This window comes from Macrosteles quadrilineatus, unplaced genomic scaffold (genome assembly GCF_028750875.1).
Source record: "Macrosteles quadrilineatus isolate MER2022 unplaced genomic scaffold, UCM_ALF_1.0 Scaffold_3__2_contigs__length_128488019, whole genome shotgun sequence".
In the NCBI taxonomy this organism is placed as follows: domain Eukaryota; kingdom Metazoa; phylum Arthropoda; class Insecta; order Hemiptera; family Cicadellidae; genus Macrosteles; species Macrosteles quadrilineatus.
Genome location: NW_026542596.1, coordinates 77,846,096 through 77,860,838, shown reverse-complemented (window position 1 = coordinate 77,860,838; position 14,743 = coordinate 77,846,096). Strand labels below are relative to the sequence as shown.

At 37.5% G+C, this 14,743-nt stretch overlaps 1 protein-coding gene across 4 annotated transcripts in view; it reads right to left on the bottom strand.

Annotated features, from left to right (window-relative positions):
- LOC128991029 (aspartyl/asparaginyl beta-hydroxylase) overlaps positions 1-14,743 on the bottom strand; it is a 60,616-nt gene that overhangs the window by 24,238 nt on the left and 21,635 nt on the right. For 3 of the 4 annotated variants that reach the window (XM_054413739.1, XM_054413742.1, XM_054413741.1), the window contains 6 exons: positions 14,514-14,683; positions 5,853-5,955; positions 4,455-4,582; positions 3,377-3,466; positions 1,700-1,798; positions 263-497 (listed from right to left, as the gene is read on the bottom strand). In XM_054413739.1, the coding sequence (XP_054269714.1) occupies positions 263-497; positions 1,700-1,798; positions 3,377-3,466; positions 4,455-4,582; positions 5,853-5,955; positions 14,514-14,683 (825 nt within the window). The remainder of the gene's footprint in view (positions 1-262; positions 498-1,699; positions 1,799-3,376; positions 3,467-4,454; positions 4,583-5,852; positions 5,956-14,513; positions 14,684-14,743) is intronic. The other variant, XM_054413740.1, reaches the window with a different exon arrangement.

Genomic DNA, 14,743 nt, shown 5'->3' with positions numbered 1-14,743 from the left:
GAAAGTAATTTATTATTATAATAGGCTGTACCGAACCGAATTTGTACCGTGTAAAATGCTGTACCGAACCGATGACGGTAATTAAGCTTGTACCGTACCGTACCGACTTTTTCGGTGCACCGCAGACCCCTAAATGTATGTAATGTATGTAATCAGATTCAACTATGATAATTAATTATTTGTGTGCAAAAACTGGAAACAACACGCCATAAACGTACAAAACTTAAAAACCGACCTATACCCCAGTCTCGATATTACCCACCTTTGAACCTCATCCGATCGATGGTGCGGTTGGCCACCCTGAGGAGCAGCTCGTCTGGTAGGTTGGTAGCCTTGAGAGCCACAGAATACGCTGCTATGGCCTGCTCCAGCAGAGAGTTGCTGCGTCGAGCCTCTGCCAGAGCGTCGAGCGCCCGAGCCTTGCCGTGGAGCGCTCTTGCTGAGAGGGGGTGGGTGGAGAGAAGGGCAGAGTACCGGGAGAGGGCAGAGCTAGGGTGCTAGTCACACAAACACACATCACACATCTAACACTATAGTATCAGTAGGGACATGAGCGGCTGGCTAGGTAAGATGTAAGTGTGGGTGCGAGAACAGCAACCGACATACGACCACATACTGACACTAAATGCAATCATATCACCAGGCAGGTCTTGTAGTGCTAACGTAGTAAACTAGTTGTGAGTAAATGCAGATCATTTATTTATGCCAACCATAAGTGTTAGTAAAAGTGTATGCAAATTAATTTCTCTTCTAAAATGGATTGGTTAGTAATGTGAACAGTAGAGTATATTATATTAGTAAATTAGCAATGCGATACAAGTTGTTAACAGAAGTAAGGGAACGCAATGAAATAAAAATCAGTGAATTAAAATGCATTTGTTAAATATTGTTAGGTAATAATTAAAAAAGTAAAAAAACACAGAAAACTAAAAAATTGGTAACTATAACAAACATGAGATTAGGATAGGAAGGTTAAACTTGAGTATTTAAACCAGGAAATCCTAGAAGTGAAAAAACCTACTTAATAAGGTATTTGATACTTGATTAAAAATAATAACATAAGTTTGTCCAACAAAAGGAAGTAACTTGATAACATTTCAATTGTATTACTGGATTAAAACTGGTTGAACCTTTGATTACTTCAATAGATTTTTTGTGAAAAATTACTTTTACTTACATCAAGCCCATTGAAAGCTATAACAAGACAGTTTTTAGTAAAAAGTGAATATCATACATCTACATACACGATTAACTCATACTGTACTGACATATCTCATGACTGCTTCATTCAAAACTTAATTGGCGGAGCTTTGTACTATAAACACAATTGATTATTAGGATATCACATCAAATCCACAGAGGTATTAGTTCCCCCATTGCAGCAAACTTGTAAAAATAATTAATTGTAGTAAAAACTATTAAATGTAATGTCATTGAACCTTCCTGCATGACACGTAAATACAAACCAGTTTCCAAACAGTGTGTGTCAAAAAGCTAATGACAAAAATACTCAAATTTGAATGTAGACGATATACAAATGTAGTCTAATACTCTATCTTATGAGAGTATAAAATAAATAATTAATTGTGTTTATTACTTTTTTATTTGAAAACGGTCTGTTATTTTCTGAACAGGCATGATTCAATGATAATAAAATTTGCTCCAAATAAAATTACAAATGACACAAACATATACTGACCCCCTCGTCCAGATCTTGGTCAGCCTCGTCCAGCTGTTCTCGGATCTCCCAGTCCCCAGGGTTGGTGATATCAGCCTTCTCATACTCAGCACTCTCATCCTGAAATGGGGAAAGATATAGTACACAATTTTTTTTCTAGATCTAGAGGTTCGCAACATTATCACATAGATAAAATCCTTTGGTGATTGGCAGGATTTGAACCCGGGACCTTGGGCACCAAAACACGGCACAACCACTAGCGCTACAACTAGACCACTACCTCCCGTTAGTACAGGTAGTAGAAATATGATTATCCTTATGAATTGGGGATTGTGTTGATTCAATTGATAAAATATTTTGGTGATTGGATATGACTTATTTGAGATTCAAGAATAAAAGGTTTATAGGCCTGAAGGCCTACTGAAAAAAACTACAAAGTTTATAATTTATTGTAGTTAGTCCAAATAATCTGAAGTCCTTAATCACAACTGCAAACAACAAATAGAATATACAGTACAGTTGCACAAACTCTGCCTAATAAGGAGATGCTGAAGTTTGGATAATGCCAAGCTTTCAGGGGAAAAGTTCAGAAAGGCAAAATGATGTGCTATATAGTAAATTTTATTTTTATTTCTCATGAATGGATACTGCATTTACAACACCATAACATTCAAATACAGTAGAACCCCTCAAATCTGACTATGACGGGACCGGGCCATGGTCGGATATCGGGAGATGCATATCTTGCGGCCTCAGTGCCACCAGTAATTGTCTTCATCGATCTTGGCAACACCCATGACCATACCTGCGATCACGGCAACACCGGTAATCGTCTATCGTAATCGCAGCATCACCCGTGAAGATATCTTGAGGTCACGGCAAAATTGGTAGTCATATCCCGCAATCGTGGTAATACCTGTGATGATATTTTGCGCTCACAGAAACATTGGTAATCCTCTTCCGCGACCACGACAACCCTCATGAGGATATCTTGCGGTCACGGCAACACCGGTAGGCCTAATCTTCTTCCGTGATAGTGGAAACACTTGTAAGGATATTTTGCGGTCATGGCAACATGGGGAATCGTCTTCTGAGACCACAGCAACATCTGTGAGCGTATCTTGCTGTCTCAGCGACAGCGGTGGTCGTCTGCCATGATTATGGCAACTCCCTTGATCGGCCACACTAGGTCGGATATCCCGAGGAGTCGGTTATGCCGAGGTCGTATATGAGGGGTTCTACTGTAGATATAATAAAATTTTTGAAAAAATGCATAAGTTAACTTAATTTTTTCTATAAAATTGAAGGTTATGGTGCTTATTCTTTTTCAGGTATGCGCTCCTAATGATGGCAAAGGCAATGTGCTGTTTAAGTATTTAAACTACTTAGTTTCATAGTTTGCCACTTTATTAGTGTATATTTGGTGACTGTTCTGTGAAGGCAGACGAGATAGTTGCTACAGCTATCTCCTTTAGTGAGGCAATAGCAACGGGAAAGGTGCATTTGCATTGCACAAGCTACAAAGTTGTATTTTAAGTACACTTGAGCATTACTTGAACTACCTTTTGCTAAAAAGCTAAAGTCACCTTCAAAATATTTTAGAAGACTATTAAAAAAGTAAAAATATTTAACAAACAATCTTTATTTACTTCTTGATGACAACACACATTATTTAAAATAAAAGTACTGTAATATTACCTTTTGTTGTGGCTCGTTTTTTTCAGGTTCTGTGTTTACAACAGGCTCAGGAACAGATTCATCCACAAAGTCTCGACTCTCTTGCTCTTCCTGAGGTTAAAGTTTATTTAGCATTAGGGGATTGTTCAAGCATCTTCTGATTTTTGTTGAAACCAAAACTACTTAGATTGACTTGGTCAAAACCTTGGTTTATCAAATGCCAAACTTTTTTTAAAGCATAACAATCATAAAATGTTACAATAACAAACCCAATGACAAAAGTTAACTGGGTCAAGAATGGATCCTCCCCATTAACCAGTAGGCCTAACGCCTTTAACCATAGATTTGAAGGCTATCTACTAGCTATTTTTGACTTTGAAGCATTGCAGTTACACTAGAATCCCTTGGTTATTACCTGGGTATCTGAGTAGTTATAGACATAGTGCCCACCTTCAAATCCCAAGGGTTAAAGGTTACTGAGTTTCCAGATGCCTATTTGTCATTGGGCCTAATTAACTATGCTATTTTACAAATGCAAGAACCAATTACACAACACAAACCTACAACCAGAAAATAGCTAAATTCAACACGAGAAGATATTTGCTTACGTTAGGTAGACAATAACGATCTTCAATCTACTCTCCAAAGAAGACCTCTACTAGGATGAAATATCAGTGTTGTGTTTTGTGTTCTTTTATTTACTGCCACTCTAATTTTCTCAGATAAACTAGTTCAACTCAATTCCTTTTCAAAACGTTGAAATACAAAACATGTTCTGGGTGTATTGCTAGCTAGTAGTGAGTGTCTCAAATTTCAGTGCGGAAGGGCAATTCCCGGGACATCCACAAAACTTGAATTGGTTTGGACAGCTTTTCCTTAAAAGCGTTTGAACTAACTCTGACTTCAATTACAAATGCCCCTGGCGCTAGCATAGGAAGAAAAGATACCAGAATTTGGATCAATCCCTTGCAATAACCCTAATAACTAATAGCTTGAATCAAACAAAACTAAAAGTTCTGTGACAAGCCCTGATGAAGTGATACACCGCTATTGGTTTCCAGAAGCAGACGCTAGTTTTATCACCAATTGTCTGACTAACCTGCACCTCAGCGGACTTGGGTCCTCCTGATGTTGGAGGGCTCTCCTCCTCTGACTCTTCCTCAGTTTCCTCCTCTTCTGTCTGTACCTCCTCCACTTCCTCTCTTAGCAGCTCGGGCCCACTCTCGCCTGTCATACAAACACAGTGATGGGGATGACTGGGCGTTATTTAACCGAAACATGAGTGAAGGAGTGTAGAAAGGGATGAGAACCTTATTTAGCTTTGTTACTGACTGAGACCACCTGTTTATCTAGCCAAAATCAATTTGCGATTAGAAACTGAGTTTCAATGCCGGTGCACCAGAGTATGTTTTTTAAGTTGAAGTTGAGTGAATTGAATTGAGTGATTGTTGAACGAATCATATTAACGGATTTGTTACTGTCTGAGCAGTTAGTTTATTAACCAGGATCATTTTATAAGAATGGATCAAAGACAGTTGGGCACAGTGTTGAACGATCCACTTGTTTATGATTTTTTCAGGATGAAACTGTAATAATTGGAATATTGGTTATCCAAACCGTAATTAAATCTGAGGTTCATCTACATGTAAACATAGTTTTGGAAAAAAACTGGAATGCTTTACATGGAACAAGTGTTTTCCTCAATCAAAATTTAAAATCTTAAACAAATTTATAATCAGAGAAAAAGCAGTAAAAGTAGAATAGAGCCTGCCCCGTACAAATATGACTTATAACTTTTAACAGGCCCTAAATGATGTTTTCTTTTCAAATTATATTTTATTTTACCTGAAGCTAAAAATAAAAAACTTATAAAAAGTTTGGGTATGATCAACAGCTAGTTAACTAATAACAAATACAGAAAAGAAACCTAACCTTAGAACAACACTATAGTTGTTATTATATGTGTTTTAATTTTATGTGTAAATATTAGTTTACGCAACAATCGCACCAGATAGTGTAGACGACACAAGATAAAATTTAAGGTACGAGCCTTGGCGAGTGCCTTAAATACTTCTACGAGTGTCGTTAACACTATTTACACGAGTTGCGTACACTACTTTACCAACAACCGGTTTTTAATTACTAATAATCACTACTCAAAACTTCTAAGAGAGGTTATGTTTTTGTTTATAACCTCTCATTACCACTGACATTAATGCAACAAATCATAGTACCAATCACTAATTGCCCCAATCGTTAACAGTTAAATTGGTAAACAGCTGATTAGTTGAAGTTCGAAGCATAACAGTTTACTTTTTCTCTCTCAATCCTTGAACCTCATTGGTCCGTTACCGGTGTTGTTAAGTAAAATTATGCTGTTATGTAACTTGTTATGAACAATTCTAAGAACTGAACTGAAACGGCCATTAAAAACGGTCGTAGGTAAATAAATAAAAACAATGATTGCACTATTAGGCTTTCAAGTAGTAGTACTTACTCTTCCATTGGGGAACAGGCTCATCCTCCATAAGATCATCTTCTTCATCCTCTTCAGGCTCACTGGCCTCCGGTTCACTCTCTGAAGGTTCGTATTCTGTGGACTGTAAAAAGGAAACACATCAGCGTTTGATAGCAAAGAGTTAAGCTTTGGAAAAACAGACTACTATTTATAACAGAATTTCTTTTAGAATAGTTTTACATCAAAGTGTATCTGTAACAACAATCAGGGTGGCCACAGAACTCCTGGGGAAAAAATCACGCATATTTCCCGGTTTTCCCGACCGAAAATCCTGTTTTTCCCGGTCGTGATTTCTGGCCCCCAAGATTATATTTACCATATTTGTGACCTTATTCCCAATAATGCGATCTTTACAATGCATTTGAAACTATATAAAACTTAATTAATTGACTATTAAATAAAATAGATAATGAATAAATATTTATAATAACCAAGTCATACTATCAATGGTAGAATAATAGTAACAGTAAGCACAGGCAGTCTGGGCGCGCGGTGCCGTCTCTACTAGCCGTCATGTGTACATGTCACCCACCCCTCCACCCCGCCTAGCCATGAAGACAGCTGAACAACCTCAGAGCCGCGTGGGCCAGATGTTTTTGGAAATGACTTGAGCAATAAATAAACATCCCCCCTACACCCCGGGCCATAGCGCGGCCAGAATAAATGCGACTACAGTACAAAGGTCCACTGTTCTTGTTCTAAATTATAATTCGGAGCAAGAGTGACGGTGGGCGCTGTACTTTCTTATCTGCCGACATGTGACAACAAAAGCTGATAAGGATATCCCCCTCCCCACCAGCCTACACAACCCAAACGAGAAGAGAAACGCAGTTTTACTATTGTGCATTTGAATTCACTTAAGTTGCACACTTTTTTCATTCTTCAAGTAATATTTTATTATTATTGAATTGAATATTAAGAAGCTTTTAACTAAATAAACTTATGGTTATGAAATACATCAGAAGAGGCGAAGTAAAACTTTATTGCAAAAACTTTGTAAAATGTGTTTTATTTGCAATTTACAATCAAATTTGATAAATCAAATGAAACGGTTACAAGTAAGGTAAAAAAACGCAGTTATAACACTAAAAAAACATTATACAATTTGTATGACTGACTATGTTTGACAAGAGAAATATGTGATCCTTATTTACCAGGGACTAAGTTATACAGAATGAAAATGATAGTTTCGCCACAGAAAAGAAGATGGCGGGAACTCTGGAGCAGTGTATGAGTCACGCAATACCGTTCGTCTAGATAGACCATTAGGACAGGTCACAGATAAAATTAATTTATGTACAAACAAACAATAGCACTTTTAAAAATTACTTTACAGAAAGACTTCTTTTCACCATGTAGTAGAATAAAAAGTAGAAATTGCACGAAGAAAACATTAACTAAAACACAAGCTATTTAAACTAAAACAAAAACATTTTTTAGCCTGTAAATTATATGATTTAACTGATAATTATTACTTTAAAAAAACAAATAAGAATAATGAATTAGTTTAGAAGTAATACATTACGTACGAATGGTTTAGAAAAAATACAGTAAGGCCTTCCTACTGTTTTAGAAATAACAAATTAAGTTTGATTTTTCTTCAAAATCAAGATATCTTTGAAGGATTACATTTTACAAAAAACATATGACTTGCGTAATAATATCAATGGTAAGAATTAACATTACATAGCATGAGTAACGATTAGGGTAACACAAGTTAATAATGGTAACACCACGAACGTAACAATAGTACAGTAATGTATAGGAAGGGTAACAGAAACGTAAAATACATTTTAAAAATCAACTAAATATTTACAAATGTATTAACTAAATATTTACAAAAGTATGTGGATGATGTCCAAGGAAATATGAGGAATTATCAAAAAATAGTTATTAGTGTCAGCTCGATAGGGGTACATAACGCCAAAGAGGGTTCTACCCGGCAGCCTGAATTTCAATTAAAGATAGTTCTTTACATCGTTGACTTCAACCTGTAGTTCATAGTGTGATGTATGTAGGGTATTTACTCAGGGGAGGTATAGAAGAGGCTACAATGACAGCTGTGGGCTTCTTATTAGCTGAGGGAACGCCATTACCGTAACAAAACGATCATCAGTCATCGGCCTCGTTGGTCTAATGGTTAGCGTGCCGGGCTGATATGCCAAAGGTCCCGGGTTCAAATCCCGCTCGTGGCATTAACTTTTTGTCCAAGATTTTTTTATTATCAGCAAGTTTGGTTGGTTTGGTTTGGTTATGACAGTTTAATTTTATTATTAAGTCATTATAAAATTTTAGTAAAGCAATTTCTAGTTTTATTTAATAAACAGAATTATTTTTTCTATTAATAAACTTTTGTTATATTATTTCATTATCAGCAAGTTTGGTTAGTTCGGTTAGGTTATGATAGTTTAATTTTATAATTAAAAAATAATAAAATTGAATTTGAGGCATTTATAATTTTATTTTATGAACAGAACTATTTTTGCGATTAGTAAACCTTCTTTGCCAAAGTACTCTCTACTACAGCGCTGTTCACGGAGGAATTTTGAACTAATGCCTCATTCGTACCTCCCCTAAGTCAGACCCTGTATGTAGGGTGGTAAGAAGACTTGAAAATCCTACTTCTTTAACAGACAAGTTATTTGTGTCTCAATTGAGCTTGCTTCTTGCCTTGCACTCTCCATTACTTTCATTTTCTTCTCTTCTAATTCCTTAATCATTTGCTGTTTTCTTTTAAGCATAAGTTTTTCTTCATCTTCTGCTTTCTTTTTCTTCTTCTTTTCTTCGGCGTGTTCACTGTAGCGGGATCTGGCATTTCTGGCAGCGTGAACGAGGCTTTTTGTCAACTCCACCTTCTCAACTCTGCCCAACTTTTGTACTGCATCATACACGGTCCTGTAACCCACCAAAGTCTCCTCTGCCATGTTAGTGATCATGCATTCTTTATTTACCGAGAATCCCCATTCAACCTCGGCGTTGCCGTGAGAGAGGATCATTATCATCTTGATTATTTTTCTCAGTTCGTCGCTGTCTTTCTGCAGTATGTTCATCCATAGCTTGTCCAATCGATCTTCTTTCCTCTTGAAGTCTCGTAATGCTTGCTGGGCCGATGGCGAAGAGCATACTGCGTTGTACTGACTGGCTACCTTGTCAGCAAAAGAGCCACTGATTAAACCATGTTCAATTAGGGTCAAGAGTAGTTTCTCCAACATCTGTTTACCTAATTGCGGAGAAATAGCCGGGTCGAAACACGTAAAGTATTTCGTAATATTGTACTTCAGTGGGGAACGTTCTTGGATCTTTTCAACATAGGCTTTTAATCCGCGTTTGCATTCTTTCCTAAAAACTTTAATCTGTAACTCAGACAGAGAACATTTTCCGATTTCCGCTGAGGTTGTGAAGCCTATTTTTATCTTGTTGGAGTGCAACAGCTTTTCCTCGTCACTGACGTCAATTTTTGGGTTGATTTCTGTAGGCTTCACAAAGCGTTCCATAGATTTGCATACCAAATTGGAAAGGGCTGAGTATAGTATGGGCACCATAGGTTTATTGGTTTGGAAATCGTTGAGGAATTCCTCACTATCATCTGCAATGGTCTTGAAAAAGGCCAGTTTTGGCCCTAAAAGGGGGTCTTTCAGGTTTTCATAGACGATCTGGTATGATGAAGAGGTAGGTGCCTGTTTGTTTTTTTCGGCTGATTCGACGTATTTCTTAAGATCAGGTATCATGTCTAATGCCCTCTGAGCCACACGAGAATTTTCAAGCCAACGGACGGCACAAAATTTTAGAGGAAATTGGCTTGAACCAGTTACGGTAGTAAAAAATCCCCTTCTGGCAGGAACGTCTTTGAACAGGTTGTATACGGGCCTCAAGAACTTTACAACGTCCCAACCTGTAGCGGTCATAGCTCTTTAGAAGGCATTGTGGACAACGTGAATGCCACAACTTCCGAAATCAAGAATGCTGGAAGCATTGTTTGATTCTTCTTTTAAAGAAGTTTTCAGTTCTTTCAAGAATGCCAAATTAACATTGGGCCCGTCCATTGACACTTGGAGAAGTTTGTTCTTATCTAGTGGTTTCAAAGACGATAGAAATGCATCTAGTAGATCAGTGGCCTTACATCTAGTTAAAAAAGCAGAGGTTAAGTATCTAGTGTTTACTAATTCCTCCTGTTCATTCCAAAAGCGGACAACTAGATCCATCTGTTGGGTTTGACTTACTTTATTTAAAGACTCGTCGAAAGCTATTACAAAAAACTCACAATCAGCCAAACAGTCTGTTAGATTTTTTTTAAATATGGGGCAAGACCGTAAACAATGGTATAAGCAATTTTCGTCCTTTGTAGTTCCATCTTTGCCGCAATATCACTATCGGGAAACATAAGTTTGAAGAGTTTCACATCTTGGCCCGCAGACCTCGTACTTTGGTGAGTCATTATACTTTCTAAACACCACAAAATCTCGGCTTTGGTAACATTCTCATGAAGTATGAATTTTTTTAACCCCTTTGGTTCTCCAGACATTTGTTGACCTACTACAGAAACGGTAGAGGCTGGTGAAGTTTCCATTTGGCTTGCAGTTGGACTTTGTATATTAAATCCTTCAGCTGGTGTGGCCATCGGTGCAGGATTGTTTACAGTAACTGCCAAAGTACTTGCAGCAGATTTCAAGTTTGCAGCAGACGACGAAATACAAGCGGCAGACGACGAACTACAAGCAGCAGATGACGAACTACAAGCAGCAGAAGGTGAAGAACTACAAGCAGCAGATGAAGGGCGAAAAAATACATTCAAACCTGGAGATCTTTGGAAAGCCTCTACCTTAGCCTTGTGTTTAGCTCCATTCATATGGCTAGTCAAAGCTCGTCGACCCATACTCGCAAGTGATATTGTGGTAGCAGGGCAAAATTTACAACACGCTGAGTACACATCGTTGCTATTCTTTTTTAACCACGAATTTAATTCAGGGTCTAGAAACCAGGCCTCTTGAAAGGACGTTTTTCCGTGTTTTTTTGACATATCTGTAAAAGAAAAAAAAAGATAAAGGAAAAATATTTATCTTTTTCAATTAATGTTAAAATTAATTAATTCAAAGATTTTTAAACAAAATGTTAATCTTTACGGGAGAATCTAAATAATTATTTTTTATTTACTTCTTTGAAAATTATTAAACTTTCAACATTTTATTTTATGTATGCACGATAATGCTTTATTGTATTGACAATAAACATTTTTCAACATTAAAATGCATTTAAAATATGGCCGCTGCTGTAATTATTGTAAGCCTCGTTCCCAATTCCTCTCATTTAATTCCTCCAAGGGGGGAAGGACGTCACAAAGTAGGATAGAAAGAAGAGAAATAGAGTGGAAGGGGGGCGGAAGGAGAGGGGCAAAAGGAAGAGAGAGAGAGAGAGAGCGTGCTAGACCATCGATCGATGTGCTAGACTAGCTAGAGCTAGAGTATTTTATTTGTTTATTTTGCTTCTGTGGCATTCCCGCATACACATACACACGCCCGCGCGCACACACACACACCAACGCAGCTTGCCCGGCCGCCAGAGGTAGATGACCCACGTACAACTGGGTGTACAGAGGTACTGAGGTGCCCAGTGACTGACTGCTGTTTTGATTAGGCACACATTTTTATACTTATTAACATGCATAATATATGTAATATTCGTAAAATTGTAAAATAAACCCACACCAAACATGATATGATGTTCTAATGTGTAGTAATGAAGATACTAAACGACAGGCGATAACAATCAATTAGGGCGCAAAGGTTTAAAAAAATCCGTTAGAAAAACTCATCTCCTCTTTTAGGTATACTATTTATTTGCTCTATGATAAAATATATTCCTGACCTAAAATGTCTAAATATTGTCTACAAGTATACACGTAGTAGGCTATATTTATCAAAAGAAATACAGATATTTCAGCAGCTACCGTGGTAAACAAGTTATCTCTTTACATCCATAATAGTCGTGTGCGAAAATGTGGACCCCACCACTCTTAGGGATAGTACAGGACATGAATCATCATCGCATGTAAGGATTACTACTCTTTCTGTATTCATTGAATTAGTCATGGTAGCGTCTAAACAACCATTAGTCATCGCATGCCAGAGTCCAAGCGTTCGAAATATGCTCGTTTTAAACATGACACACTGCAGTTGTAAGAAGGTAGTCAATTGACTACTTAGAATAAAACAAATTAACATTTTTAAGTTCAGCATTAAATGTACTGATTAGTTGAGGATTAACTAACTAACTACAGATTTATTTCGTTTGTAGCCTAATTAATATTGAAAGTGAATCTATCTTCGATTCAATGTCTAATTTAATTTGTAAAAGTTGCGACGGTGACACTAGATATAACCACAAATTCCTGTAGGGGGGGGGGGGGGGGAATGGGCATTTACATTTACGTAAAACATATATTTTAAATCAGGTTTGATAGTACCAAAACTTATCGAGTTAGGCCTAAAATCGATTAAAATCTGCCAAGTTTTGTAAATAAACATAATATTTCAGGTAAACCTAATTTAAAAGTATTTATTTGTGCAGTTACAAAATAAGTCACAAATGGTACAATAGTATTGAAATAGTGGTATTACTTGCAGCAAAAACTAAACTAAAAATACAACACAGTTTGAAATAATTTATAATAACTCTAATCAGAATCAGGGAAATGCGAGAGATAAAGCTATTTAAAAATTAAATTATAATGTCTGAATGGTATAAAATCTGTAATGGTTGACGGAAATGGTTAGCAATAATAGTTGTGTCGATCTACGCATAGCAACAGGAACAAAACCAAACTCGGTAACAAAACTCAAGGCCATGGCTTGAATTACGTTCTACGAAAATTAATTGTATTTTAAAGGGATAGGCCGATAACAGAATTTCTCGATTCGACACCAGTTTTGAAATATAACTCACGATTCTCGAAACCAATACCATTTTTTGTAAGTTCAATGTTACGGTGTTCGTATAATCCATTTTTAAATTATGAATCAGACAACCGGCGTAGTTCATGCTGGGCCAAAATTATCGTGCGTTCTCGGTTATTTATCGTATCCAAGTCTGATGAATTAACGGAACCGGTCGTGCTTTTTACGAAACTAAATAGTCGTAGACTGAAAATATCCAAATGGAGGTAGCACTGGCACGGTACGGCAACTCTGTTAGAAAATAAAATCGAATCGAGACGCTGTATAACGTTGTTATGTTGGTACCACAAGAAGAATCAACCGGCTCATCGGCTGCTGCTGGCCGCTGCATTGCCGCTGGCCTTTACAATCTAAAAAATCTTTACGCGCCGTAACAATCCCACAACACAATCCCCTAGTTCCAAAGATATATTCCTTTAGTACATGAGGGTACAAAGTGTACAAGTGCATTCAGTGCTTGCTACCTTCGGTTGTTGCTCTAGCTCAAGTTTAGTGCGACCAACTATTGCCGCCATTGCCGGTATCGACTTAACCTAGACCGAAATAAGTTTGTCTACGTTCGTTTATCAAGAAATGGCAAAACTATACGTAGACACTAGACAGACGACACTACGATTTAAAAAATACGATTCCCAACTGTGGATTGAATTGATTTCTTGATTATTAAATTAAGAAACTATCCAAGTCTGAGATGATTTATTATTGATCTTATTCACTAAACAACCCTATTTGATAACATGCAACATAAAAATATAATTACTTACCTAGTGATGGAAAAAAGACACTTCACTCCATGAAAATAACTCGTCCAAAATCATAAAAAACACAAACAAATAACTACTACTGGACTAGGACTGGTGTTTGGCAGATTAAGAGGGTCTAGTCTTAGTCTAGTGACCTTGCCATGTTGCGATGTACGATGTAACTTCGGATGCGCTCGGGATCTTTCGTCCCCTCCCCCTCCCAAAAATAGTGCTCCCACCACACACTGACACTGAAACGACGCGAGTATATTAACGGTCGCGATTGGCTCGCCTGCCCACTCGGCCAGAGTGGTCGGAACCGAGAACATGTCAAACTGAAATGTAGTTTTACAAAATATGAATCCATAATATGGAGGATTAAGTTTCATTACAAAAGCGCTAAAAATATGCATTTTGGGATTTTTCACTGCGAATTTTTAAAATTCACGCATATTTCCCGGTTTTTTCACGGCACGTAAAATTCACGCATATTTCCCGGTTTTCCCGGAATTCACGGAGCGTGGCCACCCTGAACAATCCATCTGTTGAATTCTAAAACTAAATTTATTTAAGTAAAAACCACTACAACTCGTGACACGTAAGCTGGCACTTGGCCGATTGCTACTAGTAGCTAGCTCAAAAACATTATGTGCCGTCATGCGGGTTGCGTCAACAGTCCTCGCAACCCGTATGAAGGCGCTCAAGTACACAAACACGGGGTGTACACCCCATGAGTCAGAGGAAATTTTTGCAGTCCGGTCTTTTCCTTACCTCCACCCTCCCCCCGCCAACACTGACCCCCCCAAGTGCCAAAATACATGTCACAAGCTGTACAATGTATCTTATTACTTTTTCTTTAGAGCTGAATTAATTCACTTGAAAATCCCCTGATTCAGAAATAAGTTATTTTTTAATTCTCCATCTACTTATCCCAGACGTAACAATACCTTGATAAGACTATCTTCTGTTATATCAGGATCGCTCTCCCCTTCCTCAACAGGCGCCTGGGTGTAGGCCGCTCTTAGCTCTTCGAAAGTTTCCTTTTTGTAAGATTCGTCTTCCGTTTCCTCTTCAGTCTCTTCTTCATGGTCTGGTTCACCTTCGGAATACTCGTTATCTAAACCAAACAGATTAACATAAAACCACACTAATACAACAATCAGACAGAGAACAGCTA